The 27,592-nt window shown below is 41.4% G+C and overlaps 1 protein-coding gene across 3 annotated transcripts in view; it reads right to left on the bottom strand.

The window, feature by feature from the left end:
• Positions 1–27,592, bottom strand: part of SASH1 (SAM and SH3 domain containing 1) — a 116,294-nt gene that overhangs the window by 42,063 nt on the left and 46,639 nt on the right. For 2 of the 3 annotated variants that reach the window (XM_058800821.1, XM_058800819.1), the window contains exons 3-7: positions 14,733–14,783; positions 14,562–14,611; positions 3,297–3,337; positions 1,919–2,005; positions 509–621 (exon numbers count right to left, since the gene is read on the bottom strand). In XM_058800821.1, the coding sequence (XP_058656804.1) occupies positions 509–621; positions 1,919–2,005; positions 3,297–3,337; positions 14,562–14,611; positions 14,733–14,783 (342 nt within the window). The remainder of the gene's footprint in view (positions 1–508; positions 622–1,918; positions 2,006–3,296; positions 3,338–14,561; positions 14,612–14,732; positions 14,784–27,592) is intronic. The other variant, XM_058800820.1, reaches the window with a different exon arrangement.

A 27,592-nucleotide genomic window follows, 5' to 3' on the forward strand; every position in this document is an offset into this window, starting at 1 on the left:
CCTTTTTGGCTAAGAAATAGGCATAAAAATTTTAGCTTAAAGGAAAATAGTAAGAAATATATATGTTCTCTATTGAGTAAGGCAAGTTCAGCAAAACCTGAAGCATTTCTGTTGGTACTTAAACCTATGAACATAATAACTAAGAGCTAGTACAAGTCAGAGAGATTCTTCTCCCTCACTTTAGGCAGCTGCAATGAAAAAGTCTGCACTTAATCTTTTCTCTGATTAGTGCTTTTATTGTTAATGGAGAGAAGCAATGCTTTTAGGACTCCATTTACCACGTACTGGCTATCAATTTCTGGTTGAGTGAAATCTCACTCAATAAACAAATCTCACTCAATAAACAATGGAATTCCTACCTAATTTATGCTACCTATTGCAATGGGGCAAACAGGCAGGCCTTCTCCACCTTCTCCTATGTTTTGTGAATGAAATAAAACTCCAGATTGATACATCCTACGCTCTAAAACATGTTTGTCAAGGAGACTGAAGCATGCACATATCATACCCTAGCAAGTGCTTCCTCAATGGTGATCATCTTCTCTTTCACCATCATCATCAGCTGGATCCGTTCCTCATCACTCATTGTGATCTCGCTGGCCACATAACCGACATCTTCTCCTGCACAAAAAAAGCACAAATATTTTAAGCACGTGTAAGAATTCATACACAGGGCAGGGTACATTGAAACTGGATTTTACCCAGTGCTCTAAAATCTTGTTGTCACATGGATCTGGCAGGCCAGAAACACACCCTCCCTACAGCAGGCTGATGGTATGTTTTCAATAGACTGACTGATTCCGAAGTAACCGAGCAATAAAAGGAAGCAATTTAGAACTACAAAACAAAGTCTACTTTGATACTGAAAGCAAGGACGAAAAGGAGAAATAAAAACTGACCATCATCACGTGGCTATTGACCCTGAAAGACAAGAATTAAAGGAGGAGGTGCTAATGCTGGAAAAGTCAAGCACTCAGCCCTGAGGATTACTGGAATCAGCTGCCAGAACTTGCCTGTTCAGGAATGTTGAGCTGGGCGCTTGCAGCTCTCTGCTGTGGACTGGCCACTGCTTGTGATCTATCCAGACTAGCTAATCACCCACTAATCTGGCACATGGTATCAGATGTACTGCACCCTCAGCTACTTCACCTGCTATGTGCTTGGCATGCCAGCACAGACATTTAGAACTTGCCTTGAGAACCAGCAAGGACCCACACTTAACTGCAAGTGTGTCCCTTCTGGACCTACTGAATGGGCTTTTGTCATCTTTCACAATCTACCTGAACAGAGAGACATGGGGAAGCATCTGCTTGCAACATAAGAAGCTAACTGATACACATGGGGAAACAGAAATTTTCTGTGGAAAGAGAAACACTCAATGCAATCCTCAGCTGCATCTTATGCAGGAGAACTAGAGAAAGACACCTGACAGTTTAAGTGGAATCAAGCCTACATTTGCACTGGTCTCCAGAGACACTTTTACTGCTCCTTCTCGTAGTGTCTTCTGCTATGACAGGCTGGATTCAAGCCTAAAGCAAGCAGGTCAAAGTAACGAAATGCCAAAGAAAGGAGAAATATCCTTCTAATTTAAGCAGAACAGTATTCCTCTTACCAAGTCAGGACTAGGGGGGAAAAAAAAGGCATCTTCTTTAGATACATCTATCACTTATATATTAACTGCACCACTTCACATGTGTGCCATCACTGGCAGTAAGGACCAAAGGCAGCCCAGCTTCCTGTCTGCAGTCTCAAGGATTTGACTTGTCATTCTGAGCACTGCCACAATGAACCAAACCTGTGACACTTCCAGAGCCAGAGACCCCAGCTGCCACACTATCACAAATGCATTTTATCCCTTTGTGATGCTGGCTCCTTATGTTTTATATGGATAGCATGTGCACTACTGAAAAAACTTTACCTTTTGAAGTCTGCCTCATTAGTCCTTTCTGGTTCTTTCGGAAATTCTGCCAAAAAAACTTATTTTTCTTTTTCCAGTCTGCTTTCCCTAAAAGGAAAGTGGAGTGGGAGGATGAGGGGGAAGGGAAAAACAATTTTAGAAAGAAACATTAGTTAGTAAATTCTAGAGACACTTTCAAACATTACATTCCATTTTTAAATCAGAAACAAGAATAAAAAACCCTCCATTTTTCTGGTTTTCTTGATTTATCCCATACTAGAACTAAGTTGATGTAGCTATTTCAGGGCAATGCCCATTCTTTTATAATTGCCAATGCTATAGAGGATGGAGATAAGCCAGTAACTTACATATTTTGAATTATAAATATAAAATATTTTACATCAATTTGGATGTCTTTTGAGTTGTTAATGTCAAGTCTGGAGGTGTTTTTGAAGTATTTTGTTGGTTTGCTCTCTTTAACTGAATCACAATTACGCAGCCTAAGCCACAACCCAGGTAAGTGATTTTCTAGTGTATCTGTGCATATCTATCAAGAATAATTAACATATATATACATGCATACACACACATGTTCTGCTACTTGGCATGAGATCATCAGCTACACCTGACCCTTGCTCTCTGTATGCCTGGACTGTACAGGGCTGGGTCTCTATGTCCACAAGCACTGGATTTCCATATGGATTGATGACCTCAAACTAAATAATTTGGTCTAGAAAGACAAATGAGACCTAGCTCAAAGTAGGGCATATATATCTGTTTTCTGTTGAATTAACCAGGGCACATGCTATAAAGTTTATGCCACCTACAAATGAACATACTGTGCCTGATCTGGCAGAAATGCTACTGACAAAGAGCTATTAGTATTTAAGATCTCGCCCTGGATGACCTAGAGCTGAGCTTCTGACTCTCTGAAATACTGCTTAAGTTTAGACTGTGTGGACATGTCCCTAGAATAGCATTAAAAGGAAACAAAAAAGAAAAACCTCCTAAATTTATTTTTCTTTTCCAATAAGCAATTTCAGAAACAAAGAAAGAAACTCTGGCATGATACAAACAAAAATAACAAAGAACCTCCATTATTTACTGGTGGTGGTAATTTTTGGAATACAAAAGGACAGGCTAGCTGTGATCTAACATGCAAACATTTTCAGTTCAATATAACAAGTCAAAAGATGCATATTTATCACATGATAATGCTGGCTGGGCAGTTTCAGTGATCGCTGAGACACTCAGCATCAAACTGAAAGCTGCTGAGACTAGCCCTCCACACGCACAAATGTTGCTGACTTCTGCCAGCTCTTCACATCCCAGCAGAAGCAAAACTCAAAAGCTGTTTAAGAATTCCATAGGAGTATCAAATAAAATGAAATATACTGACCTACAGAGCCTTCTTCTGAACTTGATTTATGAATGGAAAGCCTAGGACACAAAAGAGAAATGGACTTATTGATGCAGGCTTTTCACATTTCAGGGGAGTTGTCTGGTTACAGTAAATTATAGTTTCCAAACAATATATCATGAGCTGCTTTCTCTTCCCTTTTCTCCCCAACACAGCAAGTTGGAAATGAAAACTGAACCTACTGGTCTGACCACAGTAACTGAGTTTCCTTCTGAAATCAGCCTTTTGTGACCAGCATAGAAAAATATATACTGACAGAAACCAACAGTTAAGGCAAAGGAGTCCAAGGATTCCTCAGAAAAACAATTATTCACATAGTTTCCCCGCTTGCATTTGTAAAACAGTAATTTTGCTGCCTTAGAAACTGTAGAACTGGGACACTGCACTTGTTTAGCTGTACATCAATTTTCAGTTCTATTTGGTTTTTATCTGACAATCTGTGTAAGTATGTGCTCATTACACCTCCAGAAGCCACCATGTGGAAGACAGCAGTAGAGATTTAAAGACAAGGTGGAGAAAGTTTGTCCAGACCGTATGAAGTGCAACCATAACTGACTGGAGACTACAGCTTCTCCCAAATCCCTTCTGCGTGTGCTTTCTCACCAGGGTACGCTCCCTTCCTCGAAAGCTAGCTGGAGAGACTTAGCCAAGGCCAGTACATGGGCTTTACAAACAACTCACTAAAATAGCAAATATATCTTTTGTTCTTGGTCTTTATGTTCACTGAACCAGTTTTCCACAATGGATTCCAATTCAGTGCCAACAGTTCATTGTGGGATCTCTGATGAGACAACATCACCCCGCTTCACTGCCTTTTTATTCTGTCTGCATAAATGGAGCTAACAGAAATTACCAAACCTTGCATTATTCTTTGAAGCCTTCCTGTGGGAATTGCCATTTAACCACGCTGCAGCAAAGCAGTGAACAACTTCTGCAAACATCAAGGGCTTTGCTGGAGGCTCCATGTGCAAAGCATCACTCCAGTGTCTTTGCTGCGGGCTCAGCCCCGTGACACACCAATGTCCCATTGTGTGGTGGCTGTGCTGCAGCCAGGCACGATGGAAGCACACACACCACAGCGTACCAAGCAGACCTCAAGCCAAATCATTCCCTGAATGAGGCCATATAATAACACACACACGACACACTCTTGTTGCTGTCCATGCACACTGTCTGCATGGGCTCCCTGAGCTCTCTCAGACCCCCGGCAGAGGGCAATAAAGAGTTTCTGATCAATTCACTAAACCACTTGAAGGGAAATTACAGTTCAAGCCAGGTCGGTGTTTAGAAGAAACACGCAATTACTGGCCAACATCTTATAAGCAGGAAACACATCAATTTGCAAAGGTATCATTAAAGGGGAAACGAGACAATACAAAGTTTCAGGGTGATTCAGTAATTCATCTAGACAAGGAGGGTCTGGCATAGTGAAGCTCTGAAATACTCAGACTGCTCAGAAATTTAATCCACCACAAACTGCAAACTAATTAAGGCAAACAAACGTCAAATTTTTAGTGCACCACGAGAAGGGAGACATTTAGTGTCTTCCTTGCTGGTTTACTCTTGAAGGGGAAAAGTCAATAATATACCAGCAGATGCTTAATTTTTAAGAAGCCTGGTGAAAGGTGAAAAATACAAACCCCATACTTTCGGGATGAAAATTTCCAGCAAAAGCCCTTCAACAGCACCAGGAATTAATCCAGACACTTCAAAGTAAAGTTGTCAGCAAGTATTTTTCTAAATAAAGGTAAATCAGATAAAAAAATTATGTGGAGTTGGAGATTTTTCTTTTTATGAAAGCCAAGCTCTGTTGGAACTGACAGAATTAATCTGCTACATTTTTTGCAGATGAGCATGGACTCCACCCATCAAGCAGTTATTCTATTTATTTTAAATTAATTTAGTATCCATGAATTGTACCAAATCACTATCCTCAGAAAATGAAATCTGTTAATGATAAGAACTCTGCGTCACTAGTGAAATCACCCTTAAAGTGGAAAGGCAGTCTCTTGTGTTCTGTGGCCTCCAAATCCATTTTTATCCTTTTCTTCTCTTGCACAGTTGCCAAGAACGATGCAAGTAAGCAGCAGGTGTAGCGGCAACATTTGTGATGTGGACATCTGTTCAGTAAGAGTTAGCCTGAGGCCACCAACTCATCATAAACTGGCCTCCAAAGAAGGGGAAGGGCAGTAGGAGCGAACATCTGACACGCCCGAACCAGAGGGGGCAAGGAGGAAAGCAGGATCCACAGCAAGCAGACCACCTTCTCATTTATAACTGATTTAAGAACTATGCTGAGTTTCATCAGAGGATGCAAATTCCAATTATCATTTCATGCATTCCTTCAAGAGGAAATCTTCCATGCCTGGGCTGACCTTGAAAATGCTAGCAGCTGCTCTGAAGAGATGGAAATGCCAACAAAACTTACCACATAGTGCCTGATAAGGCACTTGCGTTTCAGCTCCACCTGACAATTCCAATGCTTAAAAATCCTCAGTGAAGTCAATCAAGCATTTTACTTGCTAGATGTCTGGTGAAAAATTCCAGACTACCTTGGTGTCGCTGTATGTTTGATTTGTAAATTACACTCCCTTACTCTGTTAAATCTGCAGCGCTTCTGTGAACGTGCCCTGAAAGTGATTTGTGTTCTTCCATTCATAGACTGATAACTTGTACTGAAAGTTAATGATGCAGTGACACTTGGCAGAAGTTTCAGCACTGTGTGTCTGAAAGGGAGCCAAGTGCCATTACTCCACCATGGAGGCCTTCATTTTTGTTGTGGTCTGATGTACAACTTCATTAGCAAACTTTCACATGAAATGCACTCTGTCACTGCATAAAGCAGAAGAAATGTATGGGTATATGTTCACACAATGAAGAACAAAACAAGATTTACAGCTAGAGGGAAGGAGTATTTTCTTATCAAGCCATAATCTCTGGAAGCGGGCAAGAGATGGGGTCAAAGCTTTAATTCATTAATCTCACAAACCCAAAACCATCTCTAGGCCAGTACTTTGTGCCTCTTCAAGCCAAAGTGCTGAAATAAACAAGTGAGAAAAAACCTCACAAAATCCAAAACAGAAATTGAGCTACTTTTTAGAGTACTCAAATATTACTGCCTTAGAGAGTTGATGGGTTTGAGCAGAACTTAGCAAACTACATCAGGCCACTAAGTGATCAGTGACACAAAATTTAGTAGCAACAGCTGGAGCAGAGAACCTGAACCAGGAACTTGTTGACTAGAAGGACTGGCTTAACAGAAATGAGTTTACATTCAACATTAAAGTGTTCAAGTACACAAGACAGACACAAAAGTCAGTCTTTCAAATGCTGGAGGTCTGCAAATGACAGAGTACCTGGGGATATCAGGTAGAAGAGGATGACTGAGAAAAAAACCTACATATTATTCCTAAAAGGCGTAAGGATGGAAAATTCCAATGGCAGTAGGAAGACTATGAAGAACTATATATGGGAATGGCTGTACAACCATCATTATTCCTGCTCAAGAAAGACAAATTCAAACTAGATATGGTATAGAGAAAGCTGTTAGAATAGCTAGGGAACTGGACAGCTGATCTTACAAAAGAAAGCTACGAAGTTTTGCCTGTCAAATTGGAAAGCTGCAAGAAGATTAACTTACTGCCTATTAATAAATCAGGCACAGAAACAAACAGACACATGCTGGAAAAAATTAGAAAAAAGAAGCTAACATTTCCTAACTATTTGGACAAACTTCCAACAGTAGGCAGAGAAAGGGAGAACAACTTAAAAAACTTATTTAACTGCTTTTACAGAAGGCTGCTTGAAAGATATGACACCAGACCAGACATTTTAAACAGACCAGACGAAACATCATCATAGGGATTGCCTCTGGAGGGCACTTTTGGTTCTTGTTTTGCAGCCTGGGGGCTCTGTAAGAGCAATGTCAAAGCCTGACATCTAAAATGGTCTCTGAACTACCTTTCCATGAAATTGCTGCAGTGGGGATAACACTGTTACACCTAAGCAATACCTTTGAAACCTGGAGGTGGTCTCCAAAATTTGGTGTGCAAGGAAGACCAAATGCACACATTTGGTCACAAGCCAGCCAAGCCTGTCTGATTATTAAGACTGGTTTTAACTAGGCTACAGCTTTCCAGTTAATACTTTACTGATTCTGATCTCAGACAGAAAAACACTGGGGCTAATCTTTCATAGAGAGTGGTTGATATTACAAGAGACACAGTCATACGTGCCCCAGGAATGTGCTGGTACTCCACAGAACTGGGAACAGAAACAAATGACACCATGCGCTGCTTTCATGAATGTGCCTGTTGATTTTTGAAATCTCATCATTCCCAAAACAGAACAAATATGGGAAGTGAGAATGATGGGCATTTGTATTTTAAATGCAGATGTGCTTTAACAAATGTCCGTGTCTCATTTATGGGCCATAAAATCCACAGGTGCACAGCAGCGTATGATGATGAAACCACTGCTGTTACAATCTTCAATAAACTGACAGTGCCCCTCTCATTCCCTACCAATGATTACTTATAGTACTCTTTGGAAAATTGTATAGATGGGAATTTTAGTATATGAAATTTATTCATATTCAGAGTGGTGAATAAACCAGTGCAAAAGCGCATGCTGGCTCTGCTGCAAAGCCATTTGGTTATCCGTGTGCATTAGAAATGGCCCACTTACATAATTAGTATGAAAAACTGACAGACTTGTAACTGCTCCTGACTGAATACAAGGTAATTTATCTAACTGGAGCTGGCACAGGGAAGAAAATGGGCCTTTGGTATTTTTATCAAATTTGCATGAACCTGAAGAGAAAGGAGGCCTGCAAGGTTCTGACCTTGCTGGCACCAGTGTGAGAAAGGGATGGAAAGCAAAGAGGTTTCATTCAATTATCTTCTCATTAGGTTTCCATAGCAATGGCTCTTTAAGCAGGTCAAAACTTTCTCAGTGGAAACAAACACTGAGCTGCTTGTGGGCCATGCGTGTGTATGCGTACCCTGTAGCATGGAAGTCACCACACTGGTCCCGTGGGCTTGGTCTGCGGACAGGCAGCAGGCTGACAGGGGTACACCATGTATTTAATAACAGAATACTTGCTCCCAGCCAGGGGGCAGATAATTGCCAGCTAAAAACTCTTCGAGAGCAAAGAGCAGGGCCCAACGCTGCAGGCAATGCTTCCCCTCCTATCCATGTATAGCTCACTCTGTGCCATCTCAACTTGCTGTGACAAGTCAGACTTTCTCGTGAAATGTGCCCTTCATACTTCCTTGTACAAAATTACCAGGCTTGAAATCTTCTTCCAGCTGCTCAAAGGCACACTGGTTTGCCTCCTCACGTGTCCCAGGCAGCATTTTGGCTGGCCTCGCACTCCCATTGTGTGGGTTATTGTGGGAGTTTCCTGCCCTACTTCTCTCGAGGAGGCTGTTTAAAGGCAGCATGAATAATTTGCCTTTGACTAAATCAGGCCTCAAACAAGTGAAAACAGGGCCATACACATTCAGTGATTTTTTTCAATTCCTGCAAGGACAGGGTACAAAAAAAATATATCTTAAGTTAAAACATCTCAAGTAAAAACCCTCTTCTTTTTCTTCCAATATTCTTTTCCATTTTAAAACTATGCAAAAGAAATAATTTATTCTCTTGGCAATTAAGTGCAGCCTTTATCTACCTCAGTTTGGGGGATTTGTTTTTTGCTTTGTTATTCTCAGCTTCTGCCCTCTCTCAGCCGTACATCCTCTTTCAGACCTGCACTCCTCTTTTTTTGGAGATGAGCTTACAAATACCTGCCAGAATTAATCTGGGCAGTCTGAGAAGCTGCCAGAATCTACATTGATAGAATTTAAACCCCCCCCCATCCATGACCTGGAGGGATGATTTAATAACCTCCTCCATTCAATTCTTGACCTGCAGTTTGGATGCTGCAGGGAAAGAAGACTAGGGAATCAAGCGTTAAAAGCTACTGGCAAAGGCCAGTAGATGAATGTACCACCAAAGGGGGCAGAACTGAGGCTTGGATGAACCTTTCTGCAGCTTTCACTAAAAATCATTGTGGAAAATAGGAACACTGAAATGCAGGCTCTATCCCAGCCTTAGGTTGATACAGAGTTCCAGTTTATGCCACGGGATGCTGGAATGGCCGTACCACAGCATATTCATTGCAAAAAAATTCTTAAAGACCGATTCAGTCAATCGTGTCTCCTGCAATGACAATAGATTCAATGCAGATAGGAGCCACTTGTGCTGTGGCCTCACTGTTTGCCTGCTAAGAACCCCAGAGAAAGCCATAATGCCCGAGGAGCCTGCAGCCCGTGCTGAGACATTCCCAACAAGGCACCAGAGATCTGGCCAAGCTGCATGAGTGGCAGGCATGAGTGGCTCAGTACATCCTGCACACACACAGGGTGACAGCCATCGCCCTCTGGAGCAGCTGAAGGAGGAGCTGAGGTGCAGCTGCCAGAGGCACAGCAGCTCCCGCATGCCGGGGGAATGCAAAGCCCCTGAGAGATGCTGCCCTGTGTCACCTGCACCCCACACATGCCTGCTTTTCTCCTTCTGCCTGACATGTGTGCTTCTGGCCAGTTCCCTGCTCTGGCAGAGTCTCAGATTTAGGTCTTGAGTAGCACAGGGTCAAGAATGTTTGAACTGTACTGAGCCACAGCCTGAGGAGTACAGCAGGATGAATTGTGGCACTTGATATGAAGGGTGACAGTTTACTGGTCAGGAGTGCACTTGATTGGTACAGTTCAAGGAAGTGCAGTAGATCAGCATAGAAGGCAACAATTCATAACATCCACTGCCACACAAAGGTGGTGGAAACGACTGAAACATCAGAAACAAGACACAACTGTTACCTCACACATTATTTTCATCCTTTCTTTCTCTAGCAGAAATATTAGAAAAGAGAAATATTAAGGGACTTTGAAAAATATTAGTCTATAGGAATGTCTGTACCTCGTCCTATTTGTATGCAGTGCTCCTGAGTCTCTCACCCACTTCCTTTTCTTTCCCAGCAGATCTCAGATACAACATATCTGAAACACAGCCCAAAGGCTGATGGAGCAAACAGTGACAGCAAACAGATCTATTTCCAAAGAGGGAAAACACACAACTTCCTTTCTGCAACATCCCCCCAGTTCTTCTAAAAACAGGATGAGAGTCAGGATGCAGAAGCCTGAGTTCAGGGGACTGGGTTTAACCTGGATTTCCTGGCAAACATGCAGAGCTCATCAGTCTGTCATGTAGACTTGAATGCTCAAAAATGGGAACAGGCTAAAAGTTGGGTTACATTGTTTAAATGCTCTGTTTACAATTATGAGAAAACTCTGCTCAGTCCCCTATCTGAGTAAACATCCTTGGGGTGTTGCCAATCTCTTCGAAATAATAGGAATTGTATATACAATACATCCCCAGATGAACAAGGTATGGGGTCAGAGAAGTAGCAGTAATTGCTAAAGAACACATTTACTGCATGTTTTCTACACTAATGATTCTTCCAGCAAAAGCAGAAGTCAATGTGTCTTTTTAGAAGCACCTGTGATTCTGGGGAGATTTTTGTTTAAAATTTAAAATATCACTGTTAAAGATGCTGTTGCTACTTTACTGAAGGCACACTGAGAAACAGCAAAGTTACACTAGCACCACAATTGTCAGCAAGACCACAGTTTAAAAGATGGAAATCTTGGAAAAGGCAGAGGAAAGTGAAATTTATTATTCAGAGAAGAAAGCTACACCTCATTCCGTGCTCTGCATTAGTTGCTGAATATGACATAACTTAGAAACCTGGCAAACTGTTTCAATTTACAGAAGGAACTCCAGTAAGGCCAAAAAATCAGAGCAGTTGTGAAGCAAAGCTTGAACAAACATGACTTTGTTTTCTGTTGTTTATGGCCAGCTTTTCAGGCCACATAAGTACCCTTGCTGTTATTCACATAAATCTCAGAGGGCTTTCCCTCTGAGTGAAGATTTTTCTTTCTTTGTCAGAACCAGTCAAACAAAAGGCATATTTGGTAGGGCACATATAACACTGAGTAGGTTGACATATGCAGTCTTTTTTGGTAGCTTCATCTAATTAACAGGAACACTGTTGCTATCAACAGTGGAATGTAGTACTGCCCCAAATGACTTAGGGGGTGGGGGGGTGGTGACAATGACTCACAGTGACAAACACTTCTGCCTCCAGGTTCATTTAATCCCTCTTGCCTGCCTACAAGCTCTGCTGCTGCTTGTCTGTGTTAGAGCACATCACTAGACAGATGCTTGTTGAGCAACTTGCTGGACTGAGGGCACTGACTAATTCTGCACTGACTTTACACCACACTGGGCAGCAGGGTTAGTAAGACTCAAGGCAAGACTGAACATCCACTTCTTGTCCACACAAACAGGATTTTTTCCTACCACAGACCACCAAGGTTAATCTGTTTTCAGTGTGGCGTACAGTGGAGCCTGTTGGGCTCTCTCTTCCAGCTGAGCAGCACAGAAAAGGAAAACCAAACCAGGTTAAAGCAAACATTGCTCTTCCCAGGCTCCCTCAAAGCTTCTTTCTGTCTGGAATGTCTAAACTCTGGCAAATTAAACAACCATCCAGATGTGTTATTTTAAAACTTTAGACGTTGGTAGCATTAAGCTGTAGGGTGTGTAGGCAGCAGTGCTGGGTGAGGGTGCTACTGAGAGTGACTGTATTCCAGCCAGACACCTTCTCTCTCCTTATTTTACTATATATTTTTCCTTGGGACTGCCCTTATTTTCTAAATCAACCTGCTCAGAACACCAGACCAGAAACAACTAATTTCACCCTAGGAAAACATTTGGATTTTCAATATGTAGAATTATAACTGTTCTTGGATAAGGTCTTACTTGTGGAAGAGTATTCAAAAAACCACTTTTCCCAGCTCCTGAAAGTCTGTATGTCAAGTTTTGAACACATTTTTCCTTTCGCCCCCCAAATCTTTTGTGAATAGGAGAAACCAGTGTACCTCTGCATCAAGTTTCATATTTGGCAAATTAGTCTTCTTACAACAAAGGAAGTTTTGTAGAAAGTTTACCACACATCTTTCATGCAGCATGAGATTGACATAAAAACTGTGTCCCCAAAGGAACAAGCTTCCATGTTTAGCAGCACGCCCACATGGAAAATTCAGATGAAAGCCATATAATGAACACCACAAAAATCCCTGGGGCCTACACAACATCCTTCCCTGAGAAATATTAAATTCAGCATGTTAGTAGCAAATACAGGTGTATTGATACAGGATGGGCTTGAAGTGGTCATTTTCCTGCAGATCAATTTTATGAAGCTTTCCTGCCTGGAAGGGGCAATTTCTGTGAGAATTCAAGTCTTCCAGGCTAGAGGGGTGAAGCCAACACTGATCTGTCAGGCTGTCACAAATAGGCACAGACTTGTATAATTTCAGGTTTCAATAATTTGTACAGTATTGAGTAGAGACAATTTATTACTTTCAACACCTTGTCCAATTATCCTGTGTCACATGGCCTTGCTTCTTATTGTGCAAGTATCTGGCACAACCTGTCCTGCACCAGTTTCATATGTATGATCAGGTTAATCACATACACCCTTCTACAAATCCTCAAGCGGCACATTTTCATTCTTAAAAGGTCCATGAAAATCACATGTCCCTTTCATCTGAACTAAGATAATATAATTTCCTTTCAGTGAGATAAATGGACAGTCTCAGAGGAGTCACTCAGGAGATTTTTTGCTGATACTGTCTTCTCACCCAGTTATTTGTGGTAGAACATCTGCATAGAGACACAACTTAGGAAGCTGGCTAAAACTGCTAAGTGGAGGTTTTTCTGAGTTGTGTGCTGTTCTCCTGCAAGAGCTTCATCTCTTTATTATCTGAGGTGGGATTATGATATTTACCCATGGGTAAAGTGCTTTGAGGCTGAGAGAGAAGTTGTATGATTATAGGCTAACCTTGCAGGTCTGCTTCCCAGATTACAGCTCCCACCTACTTGGCACTTCTGGTTTCATTATAATGTTGGATAGCCACATATCCTTCAAAGATTCTTTTCCATATATGAGAAGTCTTTCCTAAGACTTCTAGGCCTTCTCTTTTACCAGCATGCAATATGGGGACAGTGATGATACCCGAGGTAATTCACCTTATCTGTCTTAGGCTGCTTTGAAAATGAGCATCTACCTCAAGCAAACCATCTCTGCTTTTCTCTCTGCGTGATGAAGCAAGAGAAGGCACCTCTAAAAGGCAAGATATCATGTTCTAAACCTTTATCATGAATCAGCTTCCAGACAAGCCCAAAGGAAGCCCCTAAGCAGTTGTTCACTATCATACAACTGACTTCTATATGGTCAGTGCCCAGCAAAGTCCCATACACCACATCCACCAAAGATTGCTCTGGGACTGACAGTCCTTGTACTGAAGTAGCAAAAGCAAGAAACCTTCCTATTACTGCCCATTGATGAATCACTTGAGAATATTCAAATGTGGGACTGTAAAACCATACAAAAGCACATCCCATCACAAATGGACTCCATGTAGTCCCTCTGAACTCGTCCAGCTGGCACTATCCCATGAAAGTGCAGGCAATTGGACACAGAGTGTCAGTTGTCTTCATGCACCACTGCATGTTACCCTCAGCAGCAGGGATCCAAGATCTTGGGATCAAAGGAAGGAGGCACAGAAAACAAGCACACACATTGCAGCAGGAAGTGACAGTAAACAGAAACCCTCTCAGTGCTCATAGAGAGGTTTTCATTCAGGACGCTAAAATTAAAGCTCCTTTTAACTTGGTTTTAAGTACTTTTATGCCCTTGGCACCTTCTTCAAAAGCACAGTTACAAACTCAGGAGTTCACAGGAAAAGGAACACGATGGAAGTCTGTAACTGTCCCTTCCCCTCACCTATCTTTTTTTGGCTGCATTTAAGTCTAGTCAAAGAGAGTAATTTTTAAAGCAGGTGTAATTTGCAGAGAATGTGAAATCACTGATGTTCCTCAGCAATGACTAGCAGTCATCTTAGTATATGCACACCCCAAGAGCTCACAGAAAAAAGAAACAGTAACCCTCCCTTGACATAAAAACCCAAAATAATAGAAGGCCAAAAGTGAGGAAGAGGAGGAGCAGTTTCCAAAACAGGTTTCATTTGCGGCGTCTGGATCTGAACTCTAGTAAGTACAATCTAAAATTAAATTACTCCAAGGAGAAAGAAAACATACCAAATTCCCCCTCCCTCCTTTCTCACTTCCTGTGCCTTCACTTACTTTCTTTCAGTGTCAGGTGTTGATGCAGTGCTGCTGAGACCAAGTGATTCCTGCAAGAGAAGACATGCAGCATTGAGAGTAGGCACTAGAGAAGCTTTTACCCAATTTTGGCAGAATATCAAATCAAAGAACAAACAAACAAAAGTTAATGATCAAAATCAAAGTGCTTACCTCAATCTGGGATCGCAGCTGTAGAGATGTGGGGCTGGTATCAGGTTTCTCCTAAAATACAACAAATATCAACTTAAGGAAATATCCAAACACCAGAAAGAAGAAATATGAAGGGGAGAAAAAGGAAAAAGACAGTAGCAGAATCAAGAACTATTTCAAAACAGTTCATACAGGAAATATTAACTACTTTAAAAAGAACTGCTTTCAGGATAAGTTCTGAAATAATCCACTAAAACAGCTAATTTCATACTTATCACTGCAGAATACAGAAAGTAAAGCTGCCCGACAGAAGTCATTCAAAACAAAATAGAAAGAGGGGCATTTTATTTTCACTAGATCATCACCACAATTTGTTAGATAAGTTCAAGTGCAATTTCCAAGAAATTACCTTCAGGAAAAATTTGGCATTAGGAGAAAATTCTCTGAGGAAAAAATACTGAGAGGATGCAGATACCTTCCATCAAGACCAGCTTCTCACATAGAAACATGTCAACAGTATGGAGTTCAAACCACTTTTCTACAAACACCTAGGATTCAACCATCTACTCCAATGAGAACTCCAGAGAACTCAATTACCCAGGCTCCCTTTGCAGTTGATGGGGAGACACAGAAACTCCTACAGAACAACTTGCCTGACTGGTTTCAGCTACCTCAAGTTAGATGAGGGTTTCCCACTGGTGGTATCTAATTGAAGACTGCAAGCCAGCTGCTTAAAAGGCACACACTATTAACATGTCTAGCTGAAATTAGTGGGAAAACTCCAGTTAGAATGGAGGAAGATAATACAGTCATCAGTACTGAGAACTACACTTTGTTGTGTTGATCTTCATGTGAAATCATGGGGTAAACTACTTATTCCTACTTTATTCTCAGCCAGCCTTAGCCTTTGTGAAGTTATTGCAAAGTGAATTCCATAACTTACTCATCACAGCTGGCTAAGCAGTGGTGCACACGCTTCAAAAAAATTAAAAAAAGGACATGGATTTGTTTCTCAGTGCTGAAGGACTTCTTGTTCATGCATTCCTCAGCCTACATGTAAAAAGCTTATCTCTGTGGAATTGTACTTCCTATTCCCGTTGTTTACACAAAGGGTGACAAAACATTCTTGGGATTTAATTAAAAAAAAAAAAAGAAAATCAGACAATTTTCTGGAAATGCAGCCTTTTAATGCTAAACAGGAACTTACTGCTGACAGCCATGAGGTGGTGTTGGACTAACCCACTCAGGAAGTCTGCAGATCTGGAGCAGAAAGGAGCCTGCTCTGCCATCACACAACAGAGTCAGCTTGCGCTGCTGGCCACAGGAGCCAGGGAGGGCACAGGATGGCCCATGGCCACGTCCTTGCTCGTGTGCAAGGCTGACACCAGGTCACTGCCCTGCTGGGGGATTTTGCCTGACCATGCACTGTCTGCACATCTGTTTTTGCTGATTGTGTAGCACAAAAAGGGAAATGAAGTCCTTGGGTGAAAGTGGACATGAAAAGGCGATCACGTTCACTTACTGACAGATCCAACAGGACTCCTCTAGTCAAGCAGAAGCTGGACTAAGGCCAGGGGAATTCCAGAGATGTTCACAGATAAGAGAAATGAAAATGACTACTTGGCACCAGGCATCCCTCTCTTTCTCCCTTAGTTCTGTCAAAAGGAACCTGACTAAATTTTGTACCTGGAAAAGGCTGCAGGCACATGGCTGAGAATCTTCCTCAGACACTCTCCAAGCCCTACCTAGTTCTTTGCAAGGAGGGAGAGAAAGAAGAGCTCCACTATCCAAACACTTGCCATTCATGAGCACCTCATCTGTCCATAAAATGCTGCACTGAGGAGAAAAGGAACATTTTATCAGTTTTATGTTACAGTTTCAGTATGCCAAGTCAGGAGAACCCACCATGTCCCCAACAAGGCCTTTAGATCCCAAGTTCCTGATGATTTATCTGCTGTCTCTAAAAGCTACTTTGCTTCAAGTGGTTTGTTTTTTTATTTTTAAAATATAATAGTTTTGTGTAAATTTGTGTAAATGCTTGAGCAGATGCTCATGAAGCCTGAGACTACAATTACATGAAAAGTTCCTACTCAGCTGAACAGTCAGCTGCATCCCATGTAACTAAATCCTAAAAAACCTGACTTATTTACTTTCTTTTTTTTTTTTTTCATTTGCTATCAAGCTCATCCTGTTAGAACAGGACCTGTTTTATAGGAACAAGATGACTGTAGAGGGCAGAAGCAAGGACAACTTTCCCTCCTCCAGAGCACAACTTCGCAATGCTGGAATGCAAAACACCTGATAGTCCTACACTGTTATGATTAATATTCCTACCTGCCTTTCCAGCAGAATGGTATTTTTTTCTATTGCTATTTACACAAGAAACAAAAGGAAAATACTTGGGGAAATAGTACTCTCAACTAAACTTCTGGCTTAGATCTGTATCAGAGGTCATAGAACTTTCATCAGCTTTGAGCAATTCTATTTATTTTGGTTAAAATCCATTAAACCTCATATTAAACCTCACTTTAAAATCCACAGGTTGTGCTGACTTTAATCCATCAGGATCAGGGCCCTTTTTTACCAAAGGCTAATTTTAGAAGGTTGAACAAATGTTGTACTGTTGGCATGTTCTCCAGCACACAATACAATCTTTTCAGAAAATATTTTTAAAGGTTAGTTTCATTGAAGTACATCTTTCATCCTTCTGAGCCAAAACTTAAAAATGAAACCAAGGATAGCATGGGCTTATGGAAACAGGGGCTACAGCTACATCCCCAGCCTGCATTTCCAGAGCTCTTGTCTAGACAAAGCAGGCATCAGAGCAATAGGTACCTTCTGTGCAAGCAGCCTTCCTGCCCCAGATAACTGCCCTCTACGTGTGCCCATAAAGCTTGTCTGAAATGTACCATAAAATTCACATCACCTACACACTACACAGTGCTGAAGAAACCCAATGATCTGAGAAAGTATCTGATCAAGTGCACATTCCTTAAGCTACACTATTAAATCCAGTGTTTCCCAAATTGACTGATTTCTAGCAAGGCTTCTGGATTTAAGGGGCCCTAGGCAGGACACCTATCCTGTACTCAGAAACTGTTGGTGCATATTGAACTTGTCCAATACACTATTAAAACCAGCAACTAAGATCTGAGGATTGTGGAGAAACTGAGATGTCCATAAATTGTATCCAATCCCTGGGGAACACATTAGATGGAAAGTGCACAGTGGCTTAGCACCAGTTTGTCCAGCTCCCCTGCAGGTCCAAGGTCAGCACAGCACAGAATCTCAAATACTGATAATAAACCCAGGAGGAAGTTTTAAAAATCAGTAATGCTAATATCCTGTAGAATAAGCCCACTGAATTTAAAGTAGGGATTCTTCTATCAAGTCACCTACACCTGACCTAAAACATTCTCAGGTTGCAGAGGAATTTTGTTCTCTCACCTTCTGTTCTCCCATTTCTTAGTCCTGATAGGAGTCCTATATCTTTCCTTTTGCCTCCTTTATCCAAAGCCACCATCATCCAGAGGATGGGTGCAGGACAAGGTCCTGAGGCCCTGGTAGAAGCTCTGATCCAGCAGCTGGTAGAAGGGATGAATTTCAGGTGTCGCACTGCCCAGGAATTGCCTGGGATTACCAACGCTTCCACACTGTGGGTGCCACAGAGAGCAACTGCAGAGCCACACTGGTAACCTTGGGAGCTCTGGTGCAGAAGTTCAAATTGGAGAAATGCTTTTTACAAATCTCTTTTTTTGGAAGAAAACGTAGTGGGTAAGCTTAACAAGCAGGATTTGTAGCTTATGCTTCAAACCTTTAGTTGTTTGCCTTAGGGACCAAGAAAGAAGCTTCCTTTGCAGGTAGCTTTTTCTGCCTACTTTGTGAATGAATTTATGTGATCATTTGCATACATTTTCTTTTCAAATTGCTGAAGGTTTCTAAATATTGTGATTTTGGTTTTATATACTACTTTCTTCATAAAAATCTTATAAACAGTTTTGCAACCATTTATGAGCTAAGTCTGAAAAAGCAACTGTGAAGGAAGTACAAAGCACAAAATACATGGGAAAGAAGCTGAAAAACCATTTCCTGACTGGAATGGCAGATTTTGAATTCATGAGGGACTTTTTCTTCCATGACAACTTCAGTTCACTTGTTCTGTATGTAACGTAACATGTAAAAGGTGTATCACAGCCTATCTGAAGGCATTGCTGTTCTGCTCCTGAAATACACAAACATAGCAGACAAGAGTACCTAAAAGGAAATTTAGTTATCCAGTATATGGCACATCTAGGGGGAATGTGCATATTTTAATTACTTAAACATTAAGCCCCATCTATGCTCCACACAACTTAGTTTAGGAAATTGTATTCATTGAATTAATCCCTTCTAATTAAAAATTCATAAACCTGTTCACAATTTCTGCCACAGGAGCAGTATCCATTTGAATCATAAATTTAAGCACTCCTCTGCAGATCCCAAGACAGAATTAATCTCACTGTGCAGACAGAAAGTGTGCAAAGTGAGACTCAGATGAGTGCTGGGAAAATACAGTGACATAATCAGTAAAAAGTAGATGACTAAAAAGCTTATAGATGTATAAATAATTTTATGAAACCATTTCAGCGGGTGTAAATAAGGTATATAGAGCAGAAAACTTCTGTTAGAGAATTCTGCCAATCCATCCCCAAACGTTTTCTCTCTTTGCTCTGAACATGCATTGCATGTTCTAGTCTATCTTCTAAAATGATTAAATGAAGATGCATCTGAAAGACAGCAGAGCACTGAAGGCTTGTATGAGTTTGATTTACTTTGAAAGCAGTAATTCTGCCTGGAGTCCTCCACCACACTGTATTTCAGCCTCTGCAGAGGTGCTGGGGAAGAAGGAGGGAAGCCCCTGTAAAGAGACAGCGCAGGTATGCAGCTATGTAATGGAAATTGCCTACAAGTCACTAGATATGAGCCACAAGTCAGAATAAAAAAAAAATTAAGATCTGTTCCTGTGTCAACCACCTCAGCAAGTGTTTGAGGGAACTAACAATCCAGTCAGTTTCCAGTGGTACAGATTAGTTAAAGTCTCATTTTGAGTTTCAAACCACAACCTCTGGACCATCCCCTTAGCTGTTTCAGCAAAGAAAGATTTTTCTGCACCATTGCTCTTGCACATTAGAGCCTGAGTTGACACATGCTAAATGATAACATCCTGCAGCAGCAAAACTCTGGATCAAGGAAATGAATTAAACAGAAGGGGTGGCTAAAAGAAAAAAAAAAAAGAAAAGAAATTTCACACAATAAATACTTCTAAGCATGAAACAAAAGTCCAAGTGTCTCAATGCCTCATAGAAAAGTGCAGACATAAGGTAAACACTTAGCTAAACTACTGATGAAATGCAGCTTCAGAGAGAACACTGATAGAGTACTCACATGTCTGCTTTTAGTATTGGAAAGGGAAGAAATATCCTGCCTCTCAGCTTGATGTAAACACCAGAATCTATCAAACCTAACACATCTCAGGGCAAACATTGGACCCTCTCTCTCCCATTTGCCAACAATGAAAGCAGAAGGAATTTTTTTCACCCATCTCAAATACTCCGCATTTAACACTAAGGCTGGGAGCCACAGGGCCAAAAAACATCTCACAATGATTTTGAAAAACATAATTCATTAGCAATTATAGAGAAACTGCAGCTTTTGTAAAGCCATGTAACAATAAAAAGTGAGGCAGTGCTAAGACATAAATTCACTTGTAACTAACAGAAGCAGAGTCCAGAAAAATTATGGCATAAACACAAAAAAAAAACCTCAATAGAAATGGGCTTCAGAGAAAGGAAAGTCGATATGGGAACACAGCATTCTGCAGCAGAGAAATCAAATACCTTCTGATCAATTTTCCAAACACGATGGAGCGAGGCCAGAACTATGGCAGCTATCTTTGTGCTAAAACCATATTAATATAAAAGCCAATATGTGATTGAGACACAGCAGGCCTTTGATTGATGCATTTTACACTTGTTACTCAAACGGTACAATACTCAAGTGCTGGTAGGAACTGCCTCTGTACTAGAGCTCTTGCTGGTATAAAAAGATGAGTAAGACCTGCCAGCTCTGCCTAGAAGTCCTTACATTAGTCAGCACTGATTTTTATTATACACGTGAGGCTAAAAAGAACTTCTGTGAAATAATGTTGGAAAACAGTGAAAGACATGGGTTTCCAGGGAGGACTTTAAGATAGAGTGGTTTTGGCATCAGGAAGAGCTGTAATGTTTCAGTGGAATGAAAAAACCCTAAGCAGACCACATTAAGAATGGTTAAATGTGAAGCCAGAGGACTCAGGATGTGACACAGACAAGGGAGGCATGAGGTAAAGCCCAACTGGATACTGCCCAAATAGGGCCCTTCTTGTTCAAGAGCTGACACTGGGCCTGGGGAAGAGCCACCACTTCCCCCACTGAGAGCATTTTGTCCTGTGGGAAAAGCACAACAAAAGGAAGAGAGAAAATAAATAAATAAACAAGCAAATAACAGTTTGCTACAGGGTACTTTGGGGTAGGAACAGTCTGGTCAGATTCCTTGCCCAGATGCCGGTTCTCTGGCAAGGACAGCTAATGGCAGTGTGCTGTACCTTGGCCTCAACCACCTCCTGAACCAATACCCACAACTAATGAGGAAAGCAGCACCTCCCTGAGCCACACGTCCCTATCACCACCACCCTGCAGCCTGCTTTCTGTAACTGTGGGGCTAGGAATTTGGAGTGGTTCTGAAGTGAAGCACTCACTGATAAGATGAGAAAACAAGCATGAGGAGCTCCTTGCCATGAAAGCCATGGCTGAATATGGCAAACCTCTTTCTGAATACCAGTGGTCCTGATTTCTGTGCTCTTCAAGTTCAAGCCACCTATTCCTTAGGGCCAATGATGTTGTCCATTTCTCTAAAAAAACACTTTTCAGATCCTACTAATTCTTCATTTTCACGTACACAAAGCTGTAGTATATTTCTATTAAGATTATTTGCAGTTTTCTCAATTTCTCTTCAGTGTTTCCCTGAACAACAAAAAATGTATTTTCTTTTTGAAAAGAGGAAAGAAAAAGGAAAGCTCAGACTTAGAACAATGCTTCCAGGAAAACTTCTACAGCCATGCTATAAATCCTTTCAGACACACCATGGAAACAGAGGCTAACACAGGTTCACTGTCATTTCTATTGATACTATACTTGTGTGCCTACATGCCAATATCCATATCTCAAACACATGGAATTTCAGATGATCTACACTGCAAATGAATGGAAGCTTTTGTGCTGAATTAATCAATATGCTCAAGGCTCAGGGATTCTTCTAATATGGGCTGTTACCCAAATACTGATGACTTTTTGCAAGTATAACCCCATTCACATCATCACTATGATAGCTAACATTTAAAAACCATATGTTGCTTTTACTTTATGTTTTATCAAACAATAATTTACCAAGAAAATCAGAAACTAAGTCAACTTTGAGTTACTTAAAAACCTTGGTAAAATTGAGGAGGAGGTAAATCAAGAGAAAGCACTGATCATTAAGAGACCTACAAATGGTTTTTTACCACAGATGTATCAGCAATGAAGCCCCCCATTTCAGGGGGAGAAAATGCCAACATTTTGCATTAATTCAGTTCTGGGAAAACAGTGATTTGCTTTACATTGTTCAAAAGTAGATAGATTTTTTAAAAATCTTAAAGGTTATGTAGAAAAAGAAAGGATATTTTAGTTTTACACTTCCCACTTCCCCACACTTTTTTTTCTTACCTAATTTATGACAAACTGATAAACTGCAAGGCATTTTGTGTCAGGAACTTTCATCATACAGCCACTGCAACCTGCAGTAGAATTAGACAGTTCTCTCCCTTTTTTTTTTAATTGAGGCCTCACATTGCTGAGACTTGACCCCAAACCCAAGTACACACGAAAAAGATTTGACTCTTTCTGATAGGTTCTCTAGCTGTAGAAGGCAAACCCAAAATTCAGAACTCAACAGCACTGTGGGCAGTGGAAGAAATCTGGCACTACATCTTTTTTCCACAACTGCTGCTCTTTGGGCTGCCTGTGGCTGCTATCAAGTCATGCTCTTCAGAACTCCTGACCTCCTCTTCCTTCATAATCCTCTAGAAAAACCTGCACCCACATCCATGTTTCCACTTTTTAAAAGTCCATTTGTATAGATGTGCATATACCTGCTCTGTGGTTTTTTAAATTTTTTAACATGAAATTGATCCTTTCACAGCATGACTAAAGCCCTTATGTAATTCAAGAAAACCAATTTAAAACTGTCCCACACCCAGCACAGAATTTCTGAAATTTTTTGTGTTATTGTTCAGGAAATGGATTTAACTTTGAACTTTTTAGAGAAGTGAAAGAATCCAGTAAAAAACAAAACAAAAAAACCCCAAAACCACAAACAACACAAAAATCCCCTAAGATCACAGAAAAAAAATCCCAAACCAACCCCACCAGGAAAAACATGCAGCAGAACCATGTAACAGAGAGTTGTGCTGAGTCAGGACCTGAGCAACATCATCCCTGACAAGCAGCCTTATCACGAGGCTGTGCCCATATGCACATTTACTGGTTTTCTCATCTTTCCATGAAGAAATTTAAACACCCTCCTGTTGCATCTTTTTGTGCAAAAATAATTGCATCAAAATTATAAACATTTGGGCAAAATAGATTCCTGCTTTCCTGCTTTCCAGCTGACAGTAACACTGTACCTCTATTTTCCTCTTTCAGAGGTTAAAAACGTCAACAGCTGCTAGCTCAAAAAAGCAGACATCCTGAACTCAGATCTTTGTTGGCAGTAAGCCTTGCAGCCCAAGCTCTCAAGCCATCCATTCTTAAAGTTGAGACTGATAAGCTCCTTCTGCTGATTTGCACCATCACTTTAATTTTTTTTAGTTAAGTTCCCCCTTAGTGATTTCTATGTTCATTATTTCATGAGAGGACCACAGTTGAAAAGCTGTAAGAACATGACATATTCTGCATATTTCAGGACTTAAAAACATGCAGGGCTGGTGGGGTCTGACCCTCATTTCAGCCACTTTGACAATGAAAACATCAGGAATAAAAATGAGAAAAGGTTTTGAAAAAAAATTTCTATCACACAAACCTGTGTGAGCATATTGGGAACTAACTTTGATGACATTTCTTTATGACAATAAACTCGTTTTGAAGAAACAGTTTATTTCAGGATCCTTTTTAAGAAGGCACTTGAAGCAAGAAAAAAACTGATCATACTGGGAAAAGTTTTATATTAGATATACATTTTAAAAATCTTAGCTTTATAACCATTTTGAAAAGCAGAATAAATGTACAACTTGAAATCAAATTGGTTCTGTTTAGTAGGTTGATATGTGAAACTGAACACCTGAAAATTAAGACTAATTCCCTAGAGCTGGGCACTGCCTTCTTGCTCTCAAACTGCATAAACACACTCCAGGAATGTGAGTGGGTGAGGGGAGGGAGACAAAGGTTGATAGCTGGATGCTAACTTCAAAGTCTCCTACAAAGTGAGAGGAGAAATTAATTTCTTGAACAAAAGAACTGAAAACAAATTAATCATATTAATGCAAAAAAAAGGACTAGACCACAAATTGCTAGTCTGTACTTACTCATTCTTCCTGCTATAAAAACTACCTCTGATAAAAGAACTTTTAAATTAGCTGTTCTCTCTTTACCTTTGAAATTGAAGCCTGTGCTTTGGGATGGATGCTTTGGGCCAGAACCTTACTTAAATCTTTATCACTGGTCATTAAATCTTCATCACATGATCATTATTACAAAACTAAATTTCAAATAAACTCTGATGCTCTAAGTCATCATGGAAGATTGCTCCCTCGGAGGGAAAAATTATTATTGAATACCATTAGACTATCTGGCACAATTTGGTTATTTACACAGAAGATTTTCAACATCCCTATTTGAGAAAATTAGAAGTAATTATTGCCTTCTATACATTCACGATAAAAATCTTTATCTACACAACTATTGATGGGAATATTCTCTGTTTTCTGTTTACATTTAAAGTAAGACTGGGATAGAAAATCATGTGCCATAGATGTAGGAGTTAACAGGAACAGCCCTGACTGGAGGTGCAGCAAATAGGAGCCTTGCTCTATGGGATTACTGCTGCATGCTTTGCTTTGAAGGGTTATGGTGCCACAGTGACATCTGACAGCTCCAACACTAGTCAGCACAACAGCTGGAAAGGGGTTAAATTAAAGGCTTTAATCAGCTATTAACAGCTCCTGCTGCTGGGCCAGGCTCCAGCCCAGCTGCAGACCTCCAGCCAGTTTTTGAAAAGCTCAGCTGTTCTGCTGAAAATGCACAAGTGGGATCCTGCCACATGACCAACAATTGGGGTAGAAGGTGGGATTTCCTCTGGCACACAGGTCAAACAGAAGAAAAGTGCTTAACACAAGTTTCAGGGATTCTTAAAACTAAAGGGTAACAAATCTGAATTCTGAGGCTCCATCAAGCAGTTGTAAAATTCTCCTTTCTTTGTTCAAAGCAGGAGGAGCAGAGATTTTCCCCAGAAGAGGACAGTGGAAGCCAGAACCCTCCCCCTGGGGCCACAGCAGCCTCCTAGTAAGATCTGCTCATGCAGTCCCTGGGCCTGACTGTTGCTCCCTCTAGCCCAGGGGCATTGCCCCACTTTCAGGCTAGCAGAGGGTGGCAATGAACAATTTTTCTTTGCCTTGTTGGGTTGTTATGCAACACGGGATTATCCCATCGCTGACTGAGTGAGGATCCTTTCCCACCTTTCCCAACAAAAGGCCAATTGCTGAATGATGAACAAACTTAGTACCAAGAATGTCTGCAGAGAAAAAATGACAAATGCTGATACAGAGAAAGCATTTCAACCTCAGCAAACATCCATCCTTCAGTCAGTACAGACAACTCGGGCCAGAGGAATCTGCAAAGAAAACTGCCACCACTGTTCCAAGCAAATCATCTGCAATCACTATCTACAACTATTCACTGGAGAATTAGGACTACTGCAGCAAACCCTTACAAATTATTCTCTCGCGTAACGTTTTTTCCTTGCTTATTCCTGAAATTGCTCCTGAAGCAGCAACTACAACAGACTTTTTCCCAAGTTCCACTTGAAACTTCAGTCTTTTTCCACCACACTTTGGGACACACTTGACTTCAAGAGGGATGCACAGAACCAGCCCTGCAGAAACAAATGAAGCACAAGTGCAGGGCAGCCTTGCACTCCAAGAGCCACCCATAGTTTTTCAGTGACACAGTGTGTACAAGCAGCACTTGCACTTTGTTCCAGCAAAGCCTGTATAGCTTTGCACTCCCTCACGCACCTTCTTTTTCCACTAATGGCCATGTTTTACTTAAACATGTTAAAGGAGTGCTGCAATCACAGGTAATCAAATTATGGCATTAAAAAGGCCAGCATGCTTTGGATTTTTATAACTTGTCTTTCAAACACACATGAAGCAAAACAGAGGCCTCAGCAATGAACAACTGCTTTTGTTCAGAGGTCCATTCAAAACCCTGCCCCTTTGCTATTAGCACTAAACAGTAAACTTATGCAGGCAATCTAGCAGCACAAGAGTTGGCCAAAAGTTACAGCAACGTCCTGATGAAGCAGGCAAAGCCAGGCCATTAAGGGAGTAATGCCTTACCTGTACTGCTTCCAATTTTCTTCACCATCCCACTGTAGAGGAGTGAATAAGTGGCTGTGTGGGGCCTGATTTCCAGCTTGGGTTAAGCCACAACTATCCTTCTTGGTGCCCAGCATGGGTCTTGCAGGGTTCAAGATAACAACAGGTTTGACTGGAATGTGCTAGATTGAATGTATAGCTGTAATTGCTGATTAGCTATTAATTGGCAGGTGCTTGTCAGGAGCCTTGCTTGCCTGACTGTACATGAGAGTCCAGTGCTCATTAGTGGCTGGTTTTTGCTCTCCCTGCTGCTGTGCTGCTTTATCAGCTGGCTGTGCTGTGCCTGGGAGCACTGTGATAACAGCAGCAGGGATGTGCCGGGCTGGCAGCGCCCAGGGACTCGCTGTGTGTCTGTCCTGCTGGCCTGGGCTGGCTGGGGCTGTGCTGGGAACTGCACTCCAAGGGACCCATGGATGGCTCCACATGGGAGCAGCTGGATCTGTGTCAGTCAGGACAATCTGGAAGTGGCTGTGGCTGTGTCAGTGCAGCAGCAGGAACCTCTGAAGGGATGGAGCCCAGGGATAAGGCTGTGCTGCAGCAGGTGGATACTGACACATCAGTGCCTGTGGATAAATCCATGCTGGAGCACCTGAAAGCGTTTGGCCGTGGATAATCCCACATGAGAGCAGGTGCTCCCCTGGAAGGACTGCAGCCATGGGTAAAGCCATGACAGAGCAGGTTTATCTCTGAAGGGGCTGTGGCTGTGGGTAAGGCCACAGTGGAGCAGGTGGCCTGTGGACAGGCCCATGCCACAGCAGCGATACCGCCAAAGTGACCATGGCTCAGAGATAAAGGCTCTGCTTGGAGCAGGCACAGCCATATGGGACTGCAGTCTGTGGATAAACCCTAGTCAGGCTGAGAGCAAGAGAATGTTCAATGTTATGGTCTGGCTCAAAGGGACAAGGGGCAGAGATTTTAATGGATATAGATTTAAATCACTGTACCCCATGATTTGGGTTGCATGTCAGAGGAATGGCTACAGCAGGACCCCACAACACTGGAGGACAAGTTTTACAAAAAGCAGTTTCAAGGGTAGCAGCAATCCAATTTGAACTGGCTTTAGTGCCCAAAAATTCCACACACCATACCACCGCTCCTGTCCTCAAAAAACTCAGGGGACATTTATGGATGTTTTACAGGCATAGTCCATAGGCTAGGGGAAATAATATCTATG

This window comes from Ammospiza caudacuta, chromosome 3, assembly GCF_027887145.1.
Source record: "Ammospiza caudacuta isolate bAmmCau1 chromosome 3, bAmmCau1.pri, whole genome shotgun sequence".
Taxonomy (NCBI): Eukaryota; Metazoa; Chordata; class Aves; order Passeriformes; family Passerellidae; genus Ammospiza; species Ammospiza caudacuta.